This window comes from Semicossyphus pulcher, unplaced genomic scaffold, assembly GCF_022749685.1.
Source record: "Semicossyphus pulcher isolate SPU_LCO1_2020_fin unplaced genomic scaffold, fSemPul1.0.p SCAF_23, whole genome shotgun sequence".
Taxonomy (NCBI): Eukaryota; Metazoa; Chordata; class Actinopteri; order Labriformes; family Labridae; genus Semicossyphus; species Semicossyphus pulcher.
The window spans coordinates 5,489,944-5,517,520 of NW_027211697.1; the positions used below are offsets into that span (position 1 = coordinate 5,489,944).

Below are 27,577 nucleotides of genomic sequence, written 5' to 3' on the forward strand. Positions count from 1 at the left end.
GAATCTCTGCCATACATAATCAAAAGTTCAGCTTCAGTGATTTTCTCCCAGTAAAAACTACATAAAAATAGAATTAGAATGTCTTTATTGGCACCTTTGACACTACACAGTTTTCTAAATTAAGAACAAATTTTTTCACATTTCATTTTTTAAATATTGCCATTTGCTTTGATCACGTGATTTAACTGTTTTTTCTTTGCTTTTGAGTTACCTCGACGATGAGTTCTTTCTTGGTCTGAAAAAGGATGAGGCTGAGGGTGGAGCATGGTTTTAAGAATGAACCAAAGTTTTAAGAATGTCCTCCGCTGTTTGTGTCTTTTAGTTTGATCATCTAGCATACAGTATACTTTATGTACACCCAGCTGTCACTGGCTAAGAGGCGAGGTAATGAATGATGGTCTGGCAGAGGTGGAAATTGAAACAGCGTGCGAATGACAACGCTGAAGTTAGTATCCGATTCGCCAGCTTTCGATTCGGCACTTAAGGGGAAAGTTAAGGGGAAATTAACTTAATGTGCAGTGCGACTGTTTGTCCACCGATTGTCTGTCTTTTTGTGACACTTCTTGATGTGAAAACATTTTAGACACTTTAGGTAAGACATTAACTTTGCCTGACACCCACTATTGTATTTGTGAAAATGCTATAGGGGAGATTTCACCGTTTTTGTTTTATACCTTGACCTCATTAGACCAGGTCCAGATCAAAAACCACTGTACCTAGACTTCTCAAATCTGGACTGGATTAATCTACAGACCCCGAAGATTCATAAAGACACTGTCTCTGATTTGTGAAACCTTTATTCTATTTGTGAAAATGCAATAAAGGCACATTTCACCGTTTTTTCAGCATGTAGACCACATTAGACCAGGTCCAGATCCAAAACCACTGTACCTAGACTTCTCAAATCTGGACTGGATTATCCTACAGAGGCTAAACATTCATAAAAACACAGTCTATGATTTGTGAAACCTTTATTCTATTTGTGAAAATGCAATAAAGGCACATTTTACCGTTTTTTCAGCATATAGACCACATTAGACCAGGTCCAGATCAAAAACCACTGTACCTAGACTTCTCAAATATTTTTACACTGAGAAGTTGTTCAAAAGGCACAGAGTCTGTCAAAAATTCTGCAGTTTTCGTTCTTTTAAGTTTTTATGGTCTCAACTCTGTTTTTGTAAGGTTGTGTCTTTCTATTGATCATTACATATGACTAATCACCAACAAAATAGTCATAATATGTCTCAACAATGTGTGACCCCACCACTCCACTAGGTGCCTCTGTGTTTTCTGCTGCTTTGCTTTCCTTTGCAGGTTCCAGGTCGTGGGAGGGTCATCCTCTTGATGAGGCACCTGGACTGGTGTGGTGTCTAGATAAGGCTCTCCATACTGCAGATCTCTCTCTTGCTCCTGCCGCTGCAGCCACTGCTTTTGTTCTGTTTGCTTTGTTTGTTTGACACACACTCACACACTTGCTTACATTACTGATTACTGACTTTTAGTGGCCTACATGCTGAAAAAACGGTGAAAGGTGCCTTTATTGCATTTTCACAAATAGAATAAAGGTTTCACAAATCATGTGTTTTTATGAATCTCCAGGGTCTGTAGATTAATCCAGTCCAGATTTGAGAAGTCTAGGTACAGTGGTTTTTGATCTGGACCTGGTCTAATGAGGTCTAGGTATAAAACAAAAACGCTGAAATCTCCCCTATAGCATTTTCACAAATAAAATAAAAGTTTCACAAATACAATAGTGGGTGTCAGGCAAAGTTAATGTCTTACCTAAAGTGTCCAAAATGTTTTCACATCAAGAAGTGTCACAAAAAGACAGACAATCAGTGGACAAACAGTCGCACTACACATTAAGTTCATTTCCCCTCAACTTTCCCCTCAATTGCCGAATCGGAAGCTAACTTCAGCGTCGTGTGCGAATGTGCTCTCTGGGGCGGGGCTCTATCCACTGAGCTCACTCCATGCCCACAACATGTACACAGTAAAGCAAATTTAATATGTTTCATGAATAAACTAGTGTTTTTCTACTCACTGAAAACTGCTCCTTTCCCTCTTACGATCTGCTCCCTGAACTCAGACACTAGAGAATTGATGGGTCAGTAGCCACCTTATTCCTACCCCCCATGATCCTTTGCGTAAATTATGGGTGCGACTTCCGCCGCCGTGTCAGTCACTGAACCGGAACCGGCGGTTTCCGTGGTAACGGCTAAAGCTAATCCTCTTTTTCTGAGCGATCGAGAAATAAAACACGTGGGAACACTATCTAACACACCTAAAACGGGAAAATGTCATCATACCGCTGCCCTCTACTATCGAGGGAGGGCGACCTTAAGAAGTGGCCTCAGTTAACGTACACTTCAATATTTAGCTACTTTATTATCTCCGTTGCTACGGACGGTGACGCTATGAAAAATCTAAAAAGCTCTGAGGCGTACCAGTAGCTCCACAGCAACAAGGTCGGTCGCGTTTTATTAAAGGAGGTGGGACACGACCTCATGTTTTTAAAGGCAGACATAGAGCCCAGCCAGGGCCTTAAAGTCCCACATCACCGGGCCTGGGTTCTAGTTTCAACATCAGGTGAAATTCAAACAGCTGGGTGCTCGTGTGTTGCAGGACCAGGCCGATCTTGTAGCCACGCAGCTGCAATACTGTGGAAGGTATGTCTCCTGATGTATTATTGTAATGCCTTTTGTAATGACAATTTTAAAATGCCTTTTTCTTTGATTTAATTGCTGAGTGTATTTTATAATGGACATTTTACCCGTGTTGGTTGAGAATGCAGTCAGACAGGGAAAGACAGGGATATCCTGTACTGATGTGCAGAAAAAGTGGAATACAGGCACAAGGAAGAATGTAGATCTGAAAAAGGTGAGGCACATTCATTTCAAACGTCATTCATCACATTCATCCAGGGTCATCAGCATCAGCACCAGATCCCATAGTTGTTTCATCTGCAGAGGCCCCTCCCAAACTTTTCAAGAATCACACAGAATTTAAAATCCATGCCAGTTCCTCTGTGATGGGCCCACTTTTTCAGCTGCAGACAGACGGTCTCCTCCATTTATGTTACAGGTTAGATGTAGAGAGTAATGCGTCCCCTCAGAGCCAGTGTGATCTTCAGATACCCCATACAGAGCATGGCATAGCGCTGGTCTGTAAAAAGTGTCTCACTTTTTATGAGACCTATGTTCAACTGAGCCCAGCCCAGGTGGAGAAGTTGACTGAAGAGACCAAGGTACAGAGTGCATCCCAACTGTGGCATGATGCAAGGAAGCTGCGCATTACTGCCAGCACAGCAAAGAGAGTCCCAAAACGGAGCACTACTAACCCACAAAAATTCCTGAATGAGCACTTGCATCCCACGTTCACTGGCAACACAGCCACAAAGTGTGGCAAAAAGAATGAGGAGAAAGCCATTCAGCTGATGGAGGCACAAGGGCACACTGTGGAGAGGAAAGGCCTGGTTCTGTGTCCTGATCATCCCTGGTTTGGAGCCAGTCCAGATGGAATTTTGGACTCAACATAGCTCCTTGAAATCAAGTGTCCCTTAAAGGGTGCCATGTCGCTTGTAGAGTTCCTTGGTCAGCCAAATGGTGACATCAGATGCTTAAGTGATGGGAATTATCTCATTCTTCCTAATGGGCAACGTGGATACTACCTCCAGGTTGGTGAAAAATATTTTTACTTATGTGTGGACTAATACTCATACGTGTGAGCATTCAATAAAATAAATTGTAACCCATTTAATTTAACATTTATTTTTCCAGACCCAGCTGACAATGATGTGCCTGGGGCTGCAGAGCTGCAAGCTTGTCATCTGGACACCGACTGAGCACCTGGAGTTGGACAGGCCATTTGACAAAGACTATGCAGATGCACAGATAAAACACCTACAGGATTTTTATTTTTCACACATGCTCTGAAGACTAGTGGATTATTTTGTTGCAAAGAAGATTAAGCTCTGCCCCAAATACCTAAATATTTTGAAAATACAGTAGTTAGCAGATAACAGATGTTAAAGGGCTAGTTCAGGTCTTTTGATCTGGGGTTATATGAGGAACTCGTCCCTAGTCAGTGGATTACCTGCTGTAGATGATGTGTATGAATAGGTCAGCTAGCCTCCTGTGTGGTGAAAAAGCATGTAGTACCAGCGTTGGGAGCAGAGTATTCTGCTGTTGTAGATAGTACCAGCAGCAAGACACAGTATTTTAGCCACCTGAAAGTCTAAATGTATGCTATATTTTCCTCCAGACAGGCGGCTAGCTGACCATCATTTACTGCAGGTAACACATTTACTAGGGATAAGTACCTCGTACAGCCCCACATCCAAATACCTGAACATTCCCTTTAACTGTAGTAACCTTACACATAACAATCACCAAGAGTGCTGTATGAAAGGAAACAAGTGTACCACAAACCGTTTTTGTTTTTTTTTGGTTTTTAGTGTCAATACAAAATCTAACACATTTTTACACTAAAACATTTTAAACTTGTACCTTAAACACATTTCATTTGTCTTGTTTTCAAGTGCACTAGTTCCAGTGTTCAATAACTGATTTTAAATAGTTTTTCACAGAAACAGCAATGGTAAGAACAAATACTTTCTTGCAGTTTATAAGTACAGTTTTTGCTATATTTACGTAAGTATCTACACTGAACAAAAATATAAAGGTAACACTTTTGTTTTTGCTCCCATTTTTCATGAGCTGAACTCAAAGATCTAAGACTTTTTCTATGTACACAAAAGGCCTATTTCTCTCAAATATTGTTCACAAATTTGTCTAAATCTGCGTTAGTGAGCACTTCTCCTTTGCCGAAATAATCCATCCACCTCTCAGTCGTGGCATATCAAGATGCTGATTAGACAGCATCATTATTGCTCAGGTGTGCCTTAGGCCGGCCATAATAAAAGGCCACTCTAAAATGTGCAGTTTTATCACACAGCACAATGCCACAGATGTCGCAAGTTTTGAGGAAGCGTGCAATTGGCATGCTGACTGCAGGAATGTCCACCAGAGCTGTTGCCCGTGAATTGAATGTTCATTTCTCTACCATAAGCCGTCTCCAAAGGCGTTTCAGAGAATTTGGCAGTACATCCAACCGGCCTCACAATCGCAGACCACGTGTAACCACACCAGCCCAGGACCTCCACATCCAGCATCTTCACCTCCAAGATCGTCTGAGACCAGCCACCCAGACAGCTGCTGCAACAATCGGTTTGCATAACCAAAGAATTTCTGCACAAACTGTCAGAAACCGTCTCAGGGAAGCTCATCTGCATGCTCATCGTCCTCATCGGGGTCTCGACCTGACTGCAGTTCGTCGTCGTAACCCACTTGAGTGGGCAAATGCGATGGCGTCTGGCACTTTGGAGAGGTGTTCTCTTCACGGATGAATCCCGGTTTTCACTGTACAGGGCAGCTGGCAGACAGTGTGTATGGCGTCGTGTGGGTGAGCAGTTTGCTGATGTCAACGTTGTGAATCAAGTGGCCCATGGTGGCGGAGGGGTTATGGTATGGGCAGGCGTATGTTATGGACAACGAACACAGGTGCATTTTATTGATGGCATCTTGAATGCACAGAGATACCGTGACGAGATCCTGAGGCCCATTGTTGCGCCATTCATCCACGACCATCACCTCATGTTGCAGCATGATAATGCAAGGCCCCATGTTGCAAGGATCTGTACACAATTCCTGGAAGCTGAATACATCCAAGTTCTTGCATGGCCAGCATACTCACCGGACATGTCACCCATTGAGCATGTTTGGGATGCTGAAGAGGAGTGGACCAACATTCCACAGGCCACAATCAACAACCTGATCAATTCTCTGCAAAGGAGATGTGTTGCACTGCGTGAGGCAAATGGTGGTCACACCAGATACTAACTGGTTTTCTGACCCCCCCAGACCCCCCCAATACAGTAACACTGCACATTTTTGAGTGGCCTTTTATTGTGGCCAGCCTAAGGCACACCTGTGCAATAATCATGCTGTCTAATCAGCATCTTGATATGCCACACCTGTGAGGTGGATGGATTATCTCGGCAAAGGAGAAGTGCTCACTAACACAGATTTAAACAAATTTGTGAACAATATTTGAGAGAAATAGGCCTTTTGTGTACATAGAAAAAGTCTTAGATCTTTGAGTTCAGCTCATGAAAAATGGGAGCAAAAACAAAAGTGTTGCGTTTATATTTTTGTTCAGTGTATTTTGCTGACAACTATTCATGTTCACCTCCTACATTTCAACACAAATATTCATACTTTCCTCAAATTTTTAAAAACAAGTTAGTTACTTAAGCATTTGAGTGGAGTTAGTGATTACTTTTATTGTGCATCACTGCCACCTACCCGACATCGCAAAACAGATTTAAATCTAAATAGACAATAAAGCTGCTTTCCCACTGGACAAAAACTCGCTAACACCGGCTGTTTTGTTTAGTGGGAAAGGTTACAATTGGCATTCAAACCCGGGTCAAATGACTCTGCAGTAGACCCGGGTAATCATCGCTTCGGCTCCGATCAGCAACGATGGGAACACAAAACCCGAGTTCACACGCTAATCTTTACCCCTTACCCGGCGCAAATTCCGCCCTTCTCGGCGATAATTACCCGGATCTACTGCAGAGTCATATGACCCGGGTCTGAATGCACATTGTAACCTTTCCAACAAAGCAAAACAGCCGGTGTTAGCGAGTTTTTGGACCAGTGGGAAAGGGCCTATAAAAAAAGACAATTCCTTGCTGTATCTATCAATTCATGTCACACAGAACAGATGTAACAAGACGAAGACAAAGGGCATCTATTGAGTGTGATGTCTATAACAGGGAGAAGAGAGTGAAAACGTTTTACTTGTATATTTTGAGTTCATTTCAGAGCTTGTACTTTTGTAACTGAGTAAAGACAATGAATTAGTACTTTTACTTTACCACAGTATTTTTTCAACAAAACCGGGGCGTATCACCACAGTTTGACGCACCTTTAACAATCTCCACTACGCTTTAAGCTGGGCATACATTTATACTTCACACTCAGTGTGCTACGTATATTCTGTATGAAAGTATTATAAAAAAAAAAACATGAACAATGTTTATTGTAGCATTAAACAGGTATCGTCACAGTCACTTGCATAACACATCGTTTAAAACTGATTTGCAGGTTGGAGTTCCCTTAAACTGTGCAGCAAGGTAACGTAGAAACTGAATTCAACCGTTTTTGACAGTTACTTGTGAATAAGGTTTTGTCATCTGTGCACGTCAGTGCTCTGGCATCACAAAAACGAGCTCTGAGATCGCCTTTGCAACCACAGCCTCCCACAGCGGAACATCACAAGTTAATTCAAACTTCAGTTGACCAGTTCATGTGTTCTTTTACACCACAGATGACCCATGCTTTAGATGTATTGAGTTTTAGTTATTGTGAAGCTTTTACCGATTTGACTTTCCTCTCTATTTACTCGATGTTTCCGTGGCATTACGTTATTTTCAGAAAACAGAAGCAGAGACGACACGTTTGTAGCGATCGGCGGTGGCGAGTGTACGGTTCCTTATTGTTATGTAATGTTGTCCACAGAAAAATTAATGTTCCAGCAAACTGTGTGTCTTACAATGTCTCAAAAGCCACCGATTGATTGAGAGAAGTAAGCAGCGAAGTACAATCGAGTCGTTTATTTCCTCGTGTGTGTACAACGGCCACGCCCACACACATCTGTGACCGCCACCAGTTAATTCAACACCAGTTAAACTGGACACCGGCAGTAACTAGCTTAATACTACCTCCTATCACACCGGAAGTTGCACCCACAATTTTATCTACAACAGCGCGCCTAGGAATAAGGTCGAAAGAAGGTGCTTTTATACATTATCCCAAACAAAAAATGCTCAGTAGAGGGTGGTGTCCAGCATAACACCTAGCAGAATGTGCCCCCGTAATATGTGAACTTACTTCATAGTTCTGAAAACCCATAGTTAAACCTAAAGCCATGCTCGCTTGTTGTTGTTGTTTGTGTTGTAATAGTTTAACTAAATCACCAAAAAGGGTAACTGTTGACTGAGAGAAGAAATCTCTCCACAGAAAAGAAAGCTGGCAATATAAAGATATCACAAGTGATTTGAATCAAAAGAATTATTTATTCAGTATAGACAGAAACATGAGCAATGATTCTACAATCATAAGTCCTACAACTAAATTACACGGTTCAAGCTTGATTCTATTTTCTGAGCCATGTTTGACTGTACAGCTTTTGTTGAAGGGTTATATTTGAAATGCAGACTGAACTTAAAGGAGCACTATCCAACTCAGCCTGTAAAAACATCTGATGTCATCAGATTATCTTGGTTTGGGGCAGGGGACAAAATTTGATAACAGAAACTTTCAGGGGGTTTGAGCTTGACTAATTAAATTAAAAAAATGTATTCTCAAATTGTACCCTCTTGAACTGCAGCATTTTTAAATAAAACCCTTCAACACTACAAACAGTATATAGCACATATACAGAGTACACATGTACAGTAAACCTAAAATTAGAGCAACTTCCTGTTTCATTAACTTAAACAAAATAGTGAAAAACCTTTTTTCATAGGAACTGGCCGGAAGCCAAATTAATTCAAAATTATGGCTGTATATAATTGTACATCATTAAATAAAGATACAGGGAAAAAATGTTTTTATTGCATTCATGACATTTCATAGAAAAAAAGACACAGTGAGGTTTGGAATGTCCTCGAGAGACCAACAAATGTGGTGTGTTACAACACTCCAGACATCTTAATATATCTGTCAAATATCTGCAATGTTCAAGCCACTTTTAAAAACTAGAGCATAAATAGAAATTTTACAAAGAATGAGCCACTGAAAAGGTCTCTGCTAATTCAACTATTGTTCTCCTTACCCCTAAACAATTCATTGTGCATCAAAAGTATTCAGTAGCTGCCACAATAAAATATCTGAGTACAAACAAGCTGCTCAAGGATCAGGCTGCAGTTGGCACTATGGACAGTGTCACATGTACAGTGGCCTAAATGTGCTCAACACAACATCTGAACTAAAAAGGAAGTACACCCATTTTTAAAAATGTTGATTCTCTACAGAATTTTACACTTTCGTTTTAAAGTGCTTCAATTTTGTCTACACTTATTTGTTGTTGTGTTGTTCACTCCCAAGTGACTGTATACATGTCTATACTGATGATATTATGATCACTCAAAAGTGTCACATGTTAATACTAGGCAAGACTCTCATAACCATATCTATTATATCATAGTATATCTACATGCTATCTACATACTGTGTACAGCTGAGTCAGGAAAAACAACAAACAACAAGGATCTATTTTAAATAAAATAAATACAACAAAATAAGTGCAAATTAGCAATGACAGTATGAGTGTTGAACAGAATTATCCATTCTTTTGAAATACAATTTTTTTATGTGTGTGTGTTGCCCCCTCTTAGGGGTGTTTAGATCTTGGCTAATGTATTTGAATGATTCTGTATTAAGATATTCTATACTTGTTACATTGCATCAGCACCAACCTGCACCTGCTAGGCAGTTTTGTCCCAATACATTGTTGTTTGAATGCTTTATGGTAACCAATTGGTACTATTATTTGCTCCTTGCTGTAGCACCAACCCAACAACACTGACACTGGTGGGGGGCAAGGGCCCTCTAAACTGTAGGTGCAAACTGTATTACATGAGTTTTTAAACCACTATGTGGTTGTTGAGGTTAAGCGTTGACCTATAAGGACCTAGTCACACCATTTAGTGGTACAGGAAGATTACTCATGTTATCTTGGCAAAATATGTACTTCTAAAAGCTAGGTGTAGACTTTCATGGCTAGTTGGTGAACTGCTGTAGCTGGCGAGCTCACACTAACTCAGTCACAAGAGCTCTCTTTGTTGATATTCTTTCTACCATTCTATTTACTCCTCCTGGTATTCTGTTCATAATGAACACAATATTATTTGAAAAGGCTATTGAAGGGAAAATAGCATAGTCTATGCTTATAACACTGAACAGATGGACAATAAAGTTTGCTTGTCATTGTTGGCACTTGAACACATTAAATTTGTAAGTTAGTTACATTTTTGAAAAAATAAAATTTGACATCAGGAAATATTTGGCTTGTTGTGCTTTAAACAGCAACTGAGTCATTGCATGTGTAAGTCAAATAAAAGTTAATGAAAAGATGGAATAATGCCAGTAACTCTTTTTTTTCATTTACGTTATTGTAAATTAAAGACCTTTGAGACTGCCATGTTAATAAACAAAGAGCTTTAAGAATTGTATTTGGAGGTTGTAAAAGGCATTTGTCAATATTTTTCAACATCTTAACTCAAAGTTTTGGTGAATTTAATAATCAGGTTTGCTATTTAATTTACCTAGCACTTATATCTTGCAGATAAGGTGTAACTGTCAGTGCTGCTTTCACTGATCATGAAATGTAAACAGAGACAAAATCTGCTGATGATCATCAGTAATGGCACAAATAAGTTAAAAACATACAAAAGGGTTTGTTGTAAAATTCATGCACACACACACACGCAAACACACACACACACACACACACACACACACACACACACACACACACACACACACACACACTGACCTTCATTCATCTTACCCACCTTTCTTTTTCCTATTTTCTCCCATTCTTGTTTCTCACTATTCCCTCCTTCCTGTCCTCCCTCCCTGAAATTGTATTACTGTTTAAATAATGGATGTCTTATTTACACAAATAAGATCCAATAATCTCCTCTAAAAATGCTACTTTAACCAAAAGTAGTCTTCTGATGCTAAGCTATTGCTAGGGTCAGATCAGATTTAATGTTGGTGGAGACTGAAAATCTCAGAAACACATCCACTATTTACACTATATTATATTTTCAGTGCCTTTCCTCTTCGGGCCCCTCCCTTCTCTGTCCTCCACAAGTGCCCTCTAGAAAACCCAGGTGACGGGGACCCACTGGGGGTTTTTAGAAACTGTTTCCAATGCGGCCTTGACTGTGCGGTAGGTCTCATCCAGGTTGTCATTGATGATGCTGAGGTCAAAGTAGTGACCGTAGGCTGCCTGGAGTTTAGCGCTCTCATCACACGTCCTTTGCAGCTCCCCATCCTGTAACAGTAAACAAGTGACTTTGTTTGATGTGTTTTTATTTGATTAAACATGTTCTTTGTTAATCCCTTTCCTTTAAAATTTTTCAAGTCAATACTAACTTCTATACTTATTCCTGAGCTGAAAATTACTAACTTTCTCTACATGTACATGAACTTATCATGAGTATTTCTTACTGTCAGGGTTTTAGTAACCACGCCTGCCTCTGCAGCCGACTGGTTCATCGCCTTGAGCACCTCGAAGTCTGGAGACTGAAGGAACACTACGTAGGGCAAAAACTCAGAGGTCCTCAGCACTTTGAGAGACTGGAACATAGCATGACCACATAAATACTTTTTAATACAAAGAGTGTTTCAAGAAAGTAAAAAAAAATATGATTAAAACAACAACAACAACTGGCTGGGGCTTCCTGGCTTTTCACATTAAAGTTCTTACTTTGTACTTTCCTACTGCGTCAGCTGATGAAAGATGCCCTTGAGCAGGGCACATGACACTCATCAGGCTTAATCAAGCTAAACCACATTCTGAGACAGTTCTTGGTGGCGAACTTTTAGTGGATAGTGTTCCAGTGACAGGAGTGTGGATGAATATTTTTTGTCATTGTACATGAAGGCTAAAAAGCATAATGCAATCTTCAACAACACCACAAAGTACATCCTCACGAACATGCAATAGGGTAGACCAATCAGTGTTCATACATTTTAATTTGCTTTTGGATCTTTTCGCACTGATGTGTATGTGTGTACCTGAGGGTTTGCATCTAGTATGCAGACGCGTCCTGCCTCCACCACCTCATGTATGGAGTCGATCTTGATTCCATATAGGTTGCCATCATACTCTCCATGTTCAAGATAGCCTCCATTCTTGATATCTGCCTCCATCTTGCTGCGGCTGGTGAAGGCGTACATCCTACTCTCACGATCTCCCTTTTTGGGCTTTCTGGAGGTGTCTGGACGGTCAGCAAAAAAAAACCTCAAATCATTTATGCAGGCAGATGCAGGGATTCATACCTCTGCTTTATACATGCTCAATCTAACTACCTCCATCAAATCCAGTATTGTTCCTATGTAAATCATGTCTGTATTAAAACACTGGTTTTACACTGGTTTTACATTTTAACAGCATATGATGAGGTGTCTGTTGGAGTACGTATGAATTCCGAAGTTGAAGGGGGCCACTTGCTTTTTGGAGTCATGCATTCAGACCTTAGATCGTGTCAAACCCCTAAATTCATTTGCTCCATCCATTCGGGTTAAAGCTTTTAGTTTATCGATACATTTTTTTAATTAAAAATTGAATCATTGTATTAATTTTGACACAAGAACAGTTTCTTCCCCTCTGCTGCCAGCCTCGTCAACAAGGCCCCGACCTCGTCAACAAGGCCCCGAGCCCCTCACTTTACATGAACTGCCATCCAGCCCCTCAGTCACTCAACATTTCATGAATGTTTAAGACTCAGACTATGCGTTACATTAACGCACACTGGACTCTTATATTGTACACTGCACTATTTTTAACTTTAACTTTATACTGTAAGCTTTTTTGCACTCACCAATATCCTGCACACCTGTACAGTTTTTAATTACACATGTACATATTTTGTATTATACGTATTGCTTTTTATATTTTTATTCTTATTGCCAGTTTTTTATCTTATTCTATTAAGTATTTTACTTATTTTTATTCTAGTTCTGTGTTAATTGTTCTGCACCAAAATCACCAAAACAAATTCCTTGTATGTGTAAACATACTTGGCAATAAACAAGGATTCACCAGAATCATACTGTATTATTTCCATTAACCTGTCCCTACTCCCATTTACACAGAAATCTTTATACAACTTCCATGTACCCAACAATGACCTACTGAAACGTATCAGATTTCATACATGGAATGGTGGTGCCAAAGAGTAAAGGATCCCTCAGTAGAAGCTTGTTCTTCAGTCTCCGTCGCCCCACACCCTGGGCACCGATCAAAATCAGAGTTTTCCTCTTGAAAGGCGGGACCTTGGCCACCTCCTCGTAGAGCAATATTTCATGTCTGTCAAACTCTAAAAGAGGATGACAGAGAGAAACGAATAAAGGAAAGGTTATGGGGAGGATGGAAAGAGAAATGCAAAAGAAAAAAAGAAAAAAGAAGAGGAAACAGTAACTGTTTCACAAAAGAAAACAATAGTAACATAATAAGAACTATATCTATATATAGACATAATTTATCCACAAGGCCCAACAAATGATAACATAAGGCATTTTTACCTGCATTTTTGGTGGTCACATACATCATTTTCTTCTTCTTCTTCCCTCCAACTCCAGTACAAAGATTTCCTGTGACATAAATGCAGAATAGTGTCATGACTTGTCATTTTTAGTTTTGTATTTAATTTATTCTGTGCTCTTGTCTTGATTTAGTCTTGTTTAGTTAAGTATTTCATTTGTGTTTCATTGTTTATATCATTTCCTGTTTTACTTGGTCACTTTGTCTCCCGTGATCTTCTACTTCCTGCCTTTGTGTTTCCTGCGTGTTTGATTATGTGCCCTGCCCTTATTGTTTTCACCTGCCTCTTGATTATCTCATCTGTGTCTAATTAGCCTCGCCTCCCAAGTTTATTTAGTCTCAGTATCAGTTTGTCATTTTGTCTGTCTTAGTGAAACTTCTGTCTATTCCTGCGAGACCTTTTGTGTAACTTTGGTCAACCCTAAGTTTCCTTGTGGCTCTCCGTGTTTTTAGACCTGCTGTTTTACTTTTCCTTAGACTATTTGCTACCTGGATTTCAAAGTAAGCCTTTGTTTTGCCTTTTGGATTTTGCCTTTTTATCTTTTTGTTGGAATATAGATTTTTGCACTGCCTTTTGGTTTTCCTTTTTGTGTTCATTAAATGCTCTTCTTAAAGTCTGCGCCTGGGTCCTCTCCCCTTTTGGTTTAAATCCTAAAACCTGACACATAGCACTAGTTTAGGCACTGACGTTCGATGGATTAGTCATCAGTCCTGCTTCCCAATTACAGGCTAAGCCACTGCAGGATCGATATTTTGTGTATATTTTTGTCCAACTTAACAAGCCCCCCATCCTCTTTCTACCACACATGTTTCAGGAAGATTAAAAAGTCTTCCTGGCATGGCTGAGGATAGTAAATCTGTCTAATCTGTCAACTCGAGCCAAAAGCATTTATCTGTATGCTGGCAAGAGATAAGACAAATCTGGACACTACAAATTTTGTAAGAATGCTTTGTGTGTTAAGCTTTTCTTATATTAGCCCAGACCAGCCATGTGACAGTAACTTAAAATGAAAGTGGACCATCTGACTCACACAACTCTTCCTTTGTAAAGATGCATAGCACAGCGCATCAACAGAACGCCCCCAGAGTGTTCAACATAGCTACCCTGAACAAAAATAAAAACGCAACACTTTTGTTTTTGCTCCCATTTTTCGTGAGCTAAACTGAAAGATCTAAGATTTTTTCTATGTACACAAAAGGCCCATTTCTCTCAAATATTGTTCACAAATTTGTCTAAATCTGTGTTAGTGAGCACTTCTCCCTTTCCCCATTTTGTGTTGCGTTCGTATTTTTGTTCAGTGTACAACGTTAGTAGCAGTGGGACAAATTGCAGCTGATCATTAATACAAGCACTCAAAGCAGCCACACCTGCTTAAACACCTCTGGCATCCAGGCGACTGTGACTGTAGCTGCGTTGTGTGCATGTTTACAGCCAGGAGATGCAATCCCTGCATGCACAATAATCAGTTTACTATGAACTATGGTTATTGAGTGTACAGGTACTGTGACTTTATACAGAGATTTCTTGTAAATTGGTGATTGCAAATGAGATCTGGGTTTTTTTATTTTGTATAGAGCAGAAGAAAAGTTGCAGCATTTGTTTTAAGTCCTTGTTGAAGTGGCACGTCCTGCAATTTGAACATGTGATTGCACACGCAAAGCCCATGCTGAACAATTTATCAAAGCTAACTCTTGCTGGTTTGTCCAAAGTTGCCTACCCCTGCTTTCATAAATATTCTTTGACACTTCCTTTACACATTTTTATTGTTCCTCTTATTTGTCTTTATTATGGTTACCTGCTGGCGCAAGTTCAACATTTGTCTTGACAAAGGCTTTCCTCTTCTCCTCTAGCATCTGACTGGGAATCAGCCCTGTGCTGCCACCCTCTACATGACGAGCCTGTATTACACACACACACACACACACGCACATGCACACACACCAACACATTAAAAGTCTAAATTTGAACAGCTCTGTAGAACACAGAGAGCGTAAAGAATTAAAAAGTAGTGAACACATTAACACATTATGTACTCCACCTGCCACCAGTTGACATCATCCTGGTTGACTATCTGCAGGATGTCTCCTGTCTCAAACCTTAAGCCCGCCTCCTTACAGGGAATCAGGTTGTCATTGGCTGGGTCATAGTCATAGTGACACTTGAAGAATACCTGGAGAAATGCAGAAATATACACAAGTCTTTATCTCAATACCATCTTGTCTATTTTTGGTTCCCAATGATTTATTTGACGAGTGTGCTATTTATATAACATTATATCTGACCATTTCATAATAGACTTTAACCTGCTACACGTATGACTGGTTGTATGGCCATGAATGTCTTCTCTGCGTATTGTGTTTGCATCTTTCACCTGTCTTGGCGGTATGGCTTCATGGTAGCTGGGTAGTATCTTCAATACTACACTTCCACTGGCTGCTTGCAGCTCCTCCTGCAACACCCTGGGGTCCCGGCCCACCTCTCGTCCATTAACCTGCCAACACATTCAAGTAATGTTTTTTAATTGACAAATTTAAAGCTACAGTGAGAAACGTTGGGTTTGTGTTGATTTTTCCCTGCGGACAAAGCTGTACCTCTTATCTCTTTGCTGATTTTGTCCTGACATGCTTAAGTTGTTTTTAACAAAAAATCACATCCTGCTGTCTTTAAAAACTGTCTTTAAATTTTTGCCCTGTAAAATGTAAACAAAGGCAGCGTGCAGTTAATCACTTCGTCTGACACCTACCCCCCGCCAGCAGTTTCAGGCATTAAAAATAACTATATAGAAATAATCACTATTGTCGCTGATGGTCTGGTTTACTTTTGCAGGTCATATAGAGTAATCAGAATTAATTTCAGTCTGTTTCATAACCAACGAAAAACTCCTCACACAAACACATTAACGAATGATCATCCTTTAATGGATAATGACTGGTTTTCAAGGACTTCACAAACATAACAATTGCTTGGTATGCGTAGGCCCCTCCACAGCAAAATATCAGACAAGGATATCTTACTTTTTCTGTTTTATCAACCAAAGAGCTGTGTAACAGCCAAAACACCAAGAAGCTGCTTATGCTTGCCAAGCTAATCAGAAGAAATCACCCCCTTGTGACACACCTGACACTGATGCATCTGTTGATAGCTCCATCTCAGTTTATGCTCTCTAGAGGAAGCTAATGAAGGGCACCAGGCTAACCCCATAGCCACAGCCAGAGTTTTAGGATTCATGTTGATCTTTGATGTTTTATTTGTAGGAGAATAAAACATCTACGATCAATCAATTAGTGGAAAATCTCTTCTCATTCTCTACCCACCAAGTACCTGTCGTGAGAAGGGTCTGCACACACATGTTCTGGAGAGCAGAAACATACAAAGAGAGAAAGGGAGAGATGTCTTCTGGTACATACTTCTGATAAATGCATTGATTGAGGAGTCCTTTTGACATAGAAATACATACAGAAACCTGTTATTTTATAAGTGGTGCAGATGTTATTGCATGCATATTTTCTGAAATGCTATCTCATTAACAGGAAGCTTCCCCAATAGGTGGTTCACCTGCAGCTCTTCAATTAGATTAATAGCTTGATTAAATTTAGACTGACAGCAGTACTGTCTTCCTTACCTCTTTGATAATATCTCCAACATGCAGCAGTCCTTGCTGGTCTATCATCCCTCCATGGAGGATGCGGGCTATAATAAGCTCACCACCCTCCACCTTAAACGTCACACCCTGAAACAAAATAATTTGCAGTTTATTGTTTCCATTATCAACAGTATTATTAAAAAATACAATCAGCAATCTATAGTAAGTAACCAAACTATACCACACACTACACTACACACACTCAAAACTAAAAAATAAGGAATATATTTTGTGTCAATTGTGTATATGCTTTAATGTCACCCACCAGATGCTCCCCCGCAACTTTGCGTATGCCCACCATGCGTACTGCATCAGGGGGTGGGTGCAGGCTGTGTTTGTGGCCGTCCTCCAGCTCATGATCTACACAATCACATGGGCTGGGGGGTGGGCTATCACATGCCTGGGATGCCACTGAATCATGAGTCTCAAGTAGAGACTGATAAAAAAAGGGGGAAAAATCCACGTTAGACATAAAAAATCTGAAGCGTCAATATTTGCTTTGTTGTCAAATTCTGTTTTTAACTATGTATGTGTGAAAAGAATTAAAACACGTTTTATTGTCAGGTTAACAAAACAACCAGCAGTAATGGTCCATATACCCTCTGTGCCAAGGTGTGTTCAACTTGCTGACAACAGGATAAACACATTTCTTTGTGTATATTTAAAATCTTAAATAAAAATAATAATGATAATAAAATAAAATAATTTAAAACATCACCCAAACAGAAAAGCTTATTACAATCCTACATGTAGGATGTTTCTTGCCCGTGACAATGTTTTTTGTAGAGATGCAATAATAGCAGGTAATGTCAATCGAAATAAACATGCATTTATTTTACATGAAACAGAAACCTAAATCAACTTTATCAAACAAGTTGAACACAACTTAATGGAGCACAAACGGATCATTAATTTATGGCTTTAAATACAATCCATATTTAAGACTTTTGATGGTGGACTATATTTTTTTACGTGTATTTCTGTGTGTTCTGTACCTGGAAGTGAGGCTGTGTAAGTATGCGGGCTAGCTCAGCTGCAGTGTCCGAGCGGTTTGTGAAAGGGTCAAGGTCTCTGAGGATCTCCTGCAGGAGCTCTACGTTGTTCTCCCTCACTGGTGACAGTCGTGGCTCTTTCAGGCTCTCCTCTTGTTCCTTAAACACATATACACAGACATGACATCATGATAAACGTGTCTTTACAACTATGTCCACATGAACAGATGATCAATGTAATAGTATGCAAAATTGTGTGTGAATATGTGTGCCACACCAGAGGGCTCTCCATTATGCCTTTCAGATAAATGAGGTCCAGGTCGTTGGCCGTGGTGGAGCTGGTAGTGCTGTCGCTCATAACGTCCAAGACCTGGGGCACTATAACACAGACACAGGCACACACACAGATTGCCAATAAGATGTAGAAACAATGAAAATAAAAGTAATCAGGCTTTAACTGTGTATTTAAAATGTCCAATGCTTTCTTTTTGGATTTTTCTATGCTCTTTAATATAGCTGTGGGCTCTAGTTCCACAAGGGGTGTAAAATCAAACCGCCAATGTTTTGGTTTCAGCCCTCCCCAAAATGTTTATTTAGACTACCACAGTATAATGTCCCACCTACACCAATATTACATTTTACCTTACTTTATTAATTTTGAATATAAAGTATATATTTTATTCCTATATCTCACAAATCTAATGCACTATGTAAATGCTTATTATTTATTGCAATTCTCTTATACTAGTTTGATTTGATTTACTATTTGAGCATTGTTTGAGGAGCCTCAAAATTGAGAAAAGCATTGCCAGTGACTGCTTCTCTGTAATTTGTGTGCATATGACAAATAAAAGACTTAAAACTTGAAAGTCATTTTCATTTTCCCTGCAGTGGTTTGAATTATAGGAGAAGGATATAATGTGCATTAGTGTGCATGACTGTCTGCCCTACTGTCTCTTTTACTGACACCACAGGGAAATCCTTAAAGGGGGGTATTATGGGGTATATAATTTAAAGCTTCACATTTCACTCTGTGATACCTGTGGAGTAGCTTAGCATAGAATAGCTATATTATATATATTATTAGCTATAGCATAACTCATTATTTTTCTCACTCTGGTGCTCTGTGCAGGCCCTCATACAGCCTCTGCCTGAAATGACTTAGTCAGCTCTGTCCCTGTAAGAAACCCCGCCCCTACAAGCCCACTTTCTTCTGATTGGCCAGCTCTCTGAAGTCTGCTGAGGATACAAAGTGCAGCATGTAGAAGAAACTGTGTGAAACCTGGTGTTCACAGCAGCCTGCAGACTGAGCTGAGAAGCCTGGGGATTACTCCAACATACTTGTATCTATAGATTTGAAACTTCACCCATGTTTAGTATGGACATCCAACATTGTAACATTATATGTCTTAAAATGTGAAACAGGATAATAAGTCAGATATGTTCGAACATGTGTTCCTGTGCATGTGGCTTTAACTAATTAACTTTTTTTGTAAACAATACTTAACATTGTTTTGGACAAAGTTAAGAAAGAAAGTAAATCTTACATAAGTTGTTTACAGGTTTTCCATGCCCATGCACATTTTGAAGTGTGTTAGATCTAGATACTTTCAGCAACTGTTTTGGAAAATTGTATTAACTTTACTTTAAACCTTCTTTCCAGTCATCTGCAAACACCTAACACACAAACAAGAGACACAAACCCCATTCTACTTTAGTATTTTGTAGTTGAAACACTACTGAAACAAGTGAAACTAGGTATTATTGTTTTAGTATTCCTTTTATAACCCAGTAAAGAGCCCTTTTAAAAATTGGATATGAAAGAGGGGATGAATAAAGCTTTAATGTGGAGGAAGATATCTGGTCTCACCAGGCTCTGTTTTGGTGGAGGCCACAGGCATGGTAGAGCTTCAGTTAATCTGGGAGAGAGAGAACAGAAGAGGGAAAAAAAGAGCAAGATTTGAGTTGAGTAAAGAGTCCATTCTTACAGTGGGTAATGTTTTTAAGTTCATTAGCTAAAAGGTGACATTATGTTATGTTTTAAGTGTACAATATGTCTCCTCCTCCTTAGATACACTTGCAGTTCTTGAGTAATATTTACTGAGGGAAGAGAAAATCTAGAGTCTCTTTGTTCAAATTAAAGTACTTGTTTGACATACTGCGGAGAAAGAAAGAAAAGATACAGGAAGAGGTTCCCTAAAACACGGCACTTAACCTCAGCACTGCTCCACTGCAGCTGTTAATGACTAAAGTAAGCAGTTGCAACAATACACCTATGCTGAGAGTTAGAAAAGAAAAGCGATGCCATTTATGTCTCTACAGTAAGTTCTAAGCTACATGTGTCCCACCAACACACAGCACAACAAACACATACACATCATGCAGTGATGCAACAAGGGGGGCAGAGCTCCAGCGATAGTTCTGGAATTGAGCATCCACAACGCAAATGCGCGCACGAGAGAAATTAAAGAATAAAGAGTGAGGAGAGAGAGGGCGGGGTGTGTGTGGGCGTAACTAATCTACACATTGCCAAGACAATAGAATGGTAATTTGGTGAGACAGCGGAGAAGAAAGACAAACACACACACACACACACATAAACACTGAGCGTGAGCAGGTGATAGCTGTAAAGGCGTATTAACGTGACGAGGAGAAAACAGTGGAGGGCTGACTGGATTTAAGTGTTATCTGAAAAACATGTATATACCCACAATACATTATTTGATGACAGTATGCATTACTCGGCAAACAAGTCAAATAGACAGATGTGAAAAAAGTTTAATTTATTTTTCTGGACCAAGAAAACCATAAAGTTTTAAAGTGATGCAGCCTGACACAGGACAGGAGGAGATAGCTGCAACAAACTACTTAAAACATATCCCTAGAATTGTAATTACTGTACACTGCAATTTATTGCTGCATGCTGGCAGCATACATAACAACAATGTATCTGTGAAAAGCTAAAATCTGTACTTGCCCTGATGAAGGCCTCAATGGCTAAAACGCATAGGCACGTTTTTAAAATGAGTCTGTAGCCCTAAAGAATTCCCCCTCTGAGTGCCTCAGATCCTTTCAGTAATTTGTATATTCAAATTATAAGTCAGGGCTATGAATGTCTCAAAGTAAAAGAGTATGACATTTCTATTTCAAGACATGCACATAAAATATAAACTGCTGCTCGCGAGTCACAGGAATCTTACAGAGCAGGCTACTGAAAATAAACACTTAGGGAAAACCCATGATGACAAAATATGTTGATCTAGTCTCAAGGTTGAAGTTCTTAATGAGCCATTTTACTGTTTCAAACATTGAATAATGCACAATCTGCGTGGGGAAAGATAATCTGGCCTCCAGGCACAAATGATGATGGTAAAATTGTCAACCTCAAACAACAAACGACTGCTCCTGCATCTGCTTTGTGTTTCCTGTTCAGGAGCTCTATCAGAAGCTCTTTGGAAACTGACCTCTTATCCAATTTTTATTCACTTTTCAAATATACACTTTTTGATCTAGGTGTTTTTAGCTCCATGTCTTAACATACTAAAAGATAACCACAGACTATAACCACTGTTTTACGTTCTTCCACAAAACACTGCTTGACCAGAAAGAAACCACAGCAACCTAATGCATACAGGAAACTGGCATGAGGCCCATGTGCCAGTTTGTTTGATTCCCAGTAAGACGTCCTCTGTCTTTCAACCATAGGAAATACTGCCCTCTATGTTGATTTAACAAAAGCATTCCACACCGTTAGTTATGCTATACTCCTACAGAAGCTATGTGATGTTTTTGACAAGTACTGCAAATGGATTCAGATCAGTGATTTTGGGAATTGTATTTGTACCACTGTGGAAAGGGGTCAGGAAGGTTCAGTCCTGGTTCCTGTCTTGTTCACACTTCATATTAATACTTTTACAACCTTATTAACAAACTGTAATGCTCATCTTTATGGTACAGTTCTGTATTGCTTTGGTGAAACCGGACAGCCACTAAAATTCTACATAAACCCTTTTTTAAACTAAAAATGCACCTTTAATTTTAAAATTAGCACAGAATGCAAACAACATTAAATACATGCTTTTCACCTGAAACATTGTGACTATAGTTAATATAATACCAATATGAATTCACAGTCACTTGGTCTCAGAATACATATGGCTTGGTATTAGGCTGAGTCATAAATATATATTTCACATTGACACACTTTAACGCAGATACTTTAAGATGTCTGTCCTGGATTACGAAGATGTTATCTATAGACATGCCTCAGCCTCCACTCTATAAATCACTAGATTCTGCTCAGCATTCCATCCTAACATATATTACCAGTGACAGATGTTATACTCATTCATTGCATACACTCAATCATTGCATTTTGCATGAAGTTGGTTGGACATCTCTAATGGTAAGACTTGACAGGCTTTGGTTTCATTTTATTTATTAAGCCGCTACAAACAACCTTCCACCCTATATCACATCCTTATGAAACCAGTCTATAGTCATTGCCTAAAGTAATTGGCTATTGCCCAAAGTCCCACATATATATATTAGGGAACAAATCTTTTTGTTGTTTTGCTGAGCACCAAGATTTAATAACACACTATAAAACTCACAATTGTCCCAGTTTGGCTTCAAATAGTAACAATGGATGATATCAAAGTTGGGAGTCTCATAAAGCATTACTAAAAATCTGAGTGAAAATAAACCCTCATATCTATTAATATAACTGGATCAAAAGTAGCTCATTTTTTTGTTTATACCATTTCTCTAAATTATGTAGGCACAGCAGATCACATTTTGCCTTGAATTTCACATCCTGCAATGTGACAATTTGCATATACTCGGATATTAATGTTGATGTTAAAACAATGTATCATGCAGCTCTAGTTGGAAGGAAATTTGTTGTTAAAGGGTGACACTTATCTGCAAAGACATCTTGACTAATATCCTGCAGTGCAGCAGAAACCTACTCAGAGACATACTCACACACACGCAACTAGGAGGTAAATTAATAACCATACTTAAACATAACTCCCTGTGGCACCAACAATCATGCCCACAGATATTAAAACACTGTCCAGTGCCAATTACGCACGCAGGAGACAATACAGCCATGTGATCCAGCAGCAACAATAAGTAAATAAACATTTTAAGCCTACCTTTCTTTGGTCAGCACAGAAGTTTAATACACATTAGATCCAGTCTGTCTGCGGATTTAAATAATTATTGCTGTGCCTCGTGTATAAATGTACACAGCGTGCCTCTTTTCATTTTCGTATCTGCTGGGCAGTGGGATCGCTTCAGTGGCTTTAACATCAATCCGTTCTTCAACATACTGTATGTCGTACAGTAACCTGTGTTTTTATCTGCGTGTTCAAGGACACAGTGGAAAGAAATAAGTTGAATATGTCGGTCTGAGTCCGGTTAATAAAAGAAGAATGACTGAAATCCGCCGTGTAAATAGCAATACGCCTGCCTGCAGGCACACCTGGCTCTTAAAGGGAATGAGAGCTGAAACTCTGATTTGTTTGATTGCCGAAAACACGCCTATGAATAATCCAGGGATTTAAGGCAACCTCTTTGTGCCCTGCGCCTCGGTTTGCACCCAGATTGTGCGCCCTGTAACTAGCATAAGTGCGTCAGACAGGCCCTAAATCACTTAGCGCCATGCTCTTTAGATTGTGCGCCTTCCGTCATCTGAATAATGATCTGTTTTTTACCAGTTTAAATCCAGGTCACTTCAATGGAGATGAGGAGACCCCTACAGATAATTTGGCTCCTGGTAAAAACTGAGCAAAGGTAGTTAGCTGGAGAAATTGTCGGAGAAGCATTTATATTTAATGTCAAACTGCTTTATTCAATGTTTTTACCTTAAAAAAACTGCCACAAAATTTGTAATAGACAACTTAACAACACGTTAATTAACTATATTCTTAAGTTTGACTTATTTACACTTTGGTTTCCTCAGGCTTCCTTCATTATTGGAGACTCTTCAACCTGGTACATTGTTTTATATTACTGAATTACCCTTTTTATGTGTGGCCAATGTACTGCATGTACATTGTGTGTACAGTACATGGGCTGTAAATACTGTACGTACTGTACACACAGTACATGGGCTACACATAAAAATGGTAGTATGTACAAAAAACGACTTTTGAGTTTAATTTATTTGATAAAATGATCTTGTTATTTTTTACCTATGGATACCAGGAAGAGGAGCTGTTGCACTGGTAACAGATAATCGAAAGCCAAGTGCAGCAAAATACAAAACAGTGGGAGGAATTCATTAAAGCTTGCACAGCCTCTTTTCACATGGATTACAAAAATAGCAAAACCTTCTCACAGTGATTACTGATCTAACACTGCTGTGAACTCCATCTGCTACCCTCTATCTCTTTCTTCCTCCTCAGCTTGCTTCTTTTCTTCTCATACCTTTCTCCCTCCATCAATTGCTTCCTACTTATTGCTCACTCACTTTTTACCACTTGTGTACTTCCTCTCCCACTTTTGCCATCCTCAACATCATCAACTAACCCCATTGCCCCATTCTCTAACTCTCATCTCTACCATGAGCCTTGCCTATTGCTTACATGTCAGGTTCCCTCCTCTCCTCTTGTTCTTCTGACCCCCCCCCCCCCCACACACACACACAACCCCAGCTCCCTTATTTATTCTCCCCTCCTCCTTCTGTCTACCACCGTCATCCATCTGCTCTGCTGCGCCAGTATGTAAAGAAACAAATGTTTCCACTTGCCAGGTGCACTCTCCCTCTCTCTCTCTCTCTCTCTCTCTCACACACACAAACATAAAAGGTGTTCTAATGTCCTCTAACTACATATATTGGTTGCACCTTATGCAACAAACCTATTTATTTTAAATGACTTTTAAAGTAAGTTGTCTGGATTGAACAATGACAATCTGCATTCTTTTTTTTCTTCCATATTTTCCATGGTTAAAGCTATTCTGGACAGGATCTGTCAGCTTGTGTTGATCTTGGCGACCCCTGTGGACAATACAGTCCTCTTATTTGTTTGCTGATCTTGTCCTGTACTAAGCAGTATTCTGTAACAAAAAAAGCCTCATGCGGTTTTAAAACTCTCAAACGAACGAACGAAAATGTAAATAATGTCACTTCCGGTCTGAGTGCTGTAAATCGCTTTGTCTGAACAGGAAATAAAAGTAACAACACAGGAATAGTACATCTTCTCATTGATGGTCCTGTTTGCTTTTGTGGGACATTTAAAGGCATCAGTGTAAAAATGTTTTTAAAAAATTTTCATTGATGTTAACCATAATCGCTAATCCCATGAGTAAGAGGGTGTGTGTGCGTGTGTGTGTGTGTGTGTGTGTGTGTGTGTGTGTACACGTCTGAGCGGGTGGGGGATGTGAAGTGCGTTGTCACGTTTTTTTGTTTTTTTTTGTTTGACGTCACCTGAGCCCCATAAGCACGCGCGTTTCATAGGCTCTTATCATTAATAACGTTATTTAAAATGTTAACTTTATTGATATTGTAAGATCATTACCATGACTTAATGTGTAACCATCACCTTACACACAAATATGCACAATACGGTACGCACACAAAAGCAGAAGGGTCTTCTAATTATCCTCTGGAGTCATATATAACAAAGCATAATGGCGCACGCGCACACACAGACACACACACACAGAGGCATATAAACAAAAAGCAGGTACAAAACAGGTTTTTGGCTCGCTTAATATGGTCCAGATAACGCATTTTGTTTTTTATGAGCGTTCTGTTATAAACATTCACACGCGCACACGCACCTTTGTCAAGCCAGTCCAGTGTCACGTTCGCTGCTCCTTTTAAGCAAACCAGCCTCAGTTCGAGAAGAAAGAGAAAAAGACGCACAAGATGCGTAACAGTAACGGTCTGCGATGTTAATAAAAAGTAATGCACCTTACATTACCTTCTGCACAATGAAACAAGCTTCCCAAGCTCCTGTGATGTCTCGTGCGCTCCTTGTTGTCTGTTTTTTTGAATTGTCATCAATATTGTTAATTACGCAGGAAAAAGTATGTGATTTCCGGGAATATTTCAAAATAAAAGCCATTTGGCGCCTGTACATGACGTTTCAATAAAGAACTTTAGTGATACTATTTATATCATCATGACATAGAATGGAATGAAGCTTTACAACCTTAACTATATGACATAAACTATGATGTAGGCTCGGTGGGAGTATGACACATTTATCATGTTACATAATTCTGAAGGCAGATCCAACAAACTTCCGGTTATATTTTTCTAACATGTTGGCTCTTGATGTCTGTCGATGCGCGACCTGTATAAAAGGAATATTAAAGGGCCAGTGCGATGTTATTGTTGTGTTTTCTCTGCCTTGCATTAAATAAACAAAAAGTAACCACATGGTCCCCGGAGAGCCGTAAAATCCGCCATGCTGTGAACGGAGGAGTGAAAACTGTTGAAAATGTTGATTCTGGATGAAATGACAGCAGGATTTTTAGGACCTTTGTAGTTTTTTGGATAAATAAAATACAATTTGGTTGGCCTGCTCAATAACATCCCGATAGCACTAGGGTACTGGTCAGGGTACTGAAGTAAAATTTTAAAAAAATATTCAAATTACAATTTCAATCAAATCTATACATCTTATATCTACATGTTTTTTTACTGCATGTCAGCAAAACATTATGTGACATCCTTCCAACTTGGTTCTGTCTCTTGCCCTGTTCGTAGAGGCCCTCCACACTGGGCCATCATGGGCCTAAACACTGTCCACTGTGAGGTCCTCCCTGCCACTAGGCAAGGACATATACTCGGGGGGTACTGTGCCGAATCAGGGACCCAAGCTGAGGCACATCCTACCCAGGTACACAGATGATGCTTTATCTTTTTTAATTTATCCAAGATGCATTGAGGATTGAAGAGGGACTTCATAATGAAATCATTTATTTTTTATTTGGGAAACAGAGGATCGTTCTAAGCTGAAAAACTACAACTCAATCTATTCTGATTGTACCACTTGTGAGATTAATTTATGATATTTCATGATACAGGAGACATGTGAAAATGCACTTAGAGTATGTTATAAGTCATCTCTGATCATGAGGCAGTACTGGTAGTGGGGATGTATGTGTGTATGTGTGTCTCGTCTATAAGTCACCAAAATGGCTAAATCTAAAACAGCATGCTTTTTCTTCTGCTCTTTCCGTTGCCTTACTCGGGGTACGACGAGTTCCGGAAGCCTGGATCTCTTTGGCCCTGATGACCAAATCTGAATAAGAGACAAGGGGCGGTTCTTGACTGAATTAACCACAACATTAACCAGATCCAAATTGGATACGGGGCAGATAAGCAGTTTAGAGAGCATCCAGGCAGTGTCAGGGCCAGTTTTATAGTGACTCTGTGATCTGTTCCTGTTATGGACTAACTCACTGTGCAAGTGGACTCAACTCTGTGGCAGATCTGGTCTGGAATCAGTTTGCTGTGAGATGAACCTCTGGCAATTTACCTCATAATGACGGATTGGACTGGAGAGACTGGCA

At 39.6% G+C, this 27,577-nt stretch overlaps 1 protein-coding gene across 2 annotated transcripts; it reads right to left on the bottom strand.

Moving 5' to 3' along the window:
* Positions 1 to 8,123: 8,123 nt before the first annotated feature.
* LOC138602842 (MAGUK p55 subfamily member 2-like) lies at positions 8,124 to 26,035 on the bottom strand. Of its 2 annotated transcripts, none has more exons than XM_069674426.1 (14): positions 25,978 to 26,035; positions 19,914 to 19,962; positions 18,321 to 18,421; positions 18,047 to 18,202; positions 17,317 to 17,487; positions 17,031 to 17,138; positions 15,780 to 15,899; positions 15,447 to 15,578; positions 15,204 to 15,306; positions 13,389 to 13,457; positions 13,022 to 13,183; positions 11,880 to 12,082; positions 11,310 to 11,438; positions 8,124 to 11,133 (listed from the first exon to the last, which is right to left on the bottom strand). In XM_069674426.1, the coding sequence occupies exons 2-14, from the start codon at positions 19,942 to 19,944 to the stop codon at positions 10,957 to 10,959; spliced, it is 1,662 nt and encodes a 553-aa protein (XP_069530527.1). In that variant the 5' UTR covers positions 19,945 to 19,962; positions 25,978 to 26,035; the 3' UTR covers positions 8,124 to 10,956. The 2 variants fall into 2 exon arrangements, with proteins under 2 accessions (XP_069530527.1, XP_069530526.1); XM_069674425.1 differs by having other exon boundaries at positions 25,835 to 26,017.
* Positions 26,036 to 27,577: the final 1,542 nt, after the last annotated feature.

Coding starts and splice junctions, on each gene's coding strand:
- LOC138602842 (XM_069674426.1), bottom strand. CDS start 19,944: ATGCCTGTGGCCTCCACCAAAACAGAGCCTG. Junction 15,579..15,779: donor AAGCCATACCGCCAAGACAG/GTGAAAGATGCA, acceptor GCATTTCTCCAG/GTATTCTTCAAGTGTCACTA. Junction 12,083..13,021: donor CTTTGGCACCACCATTCCAT/GTATGAAATCTG, acceptor CTGACCGTCCAG/ACACCTCCAGAAAGCCCAAA.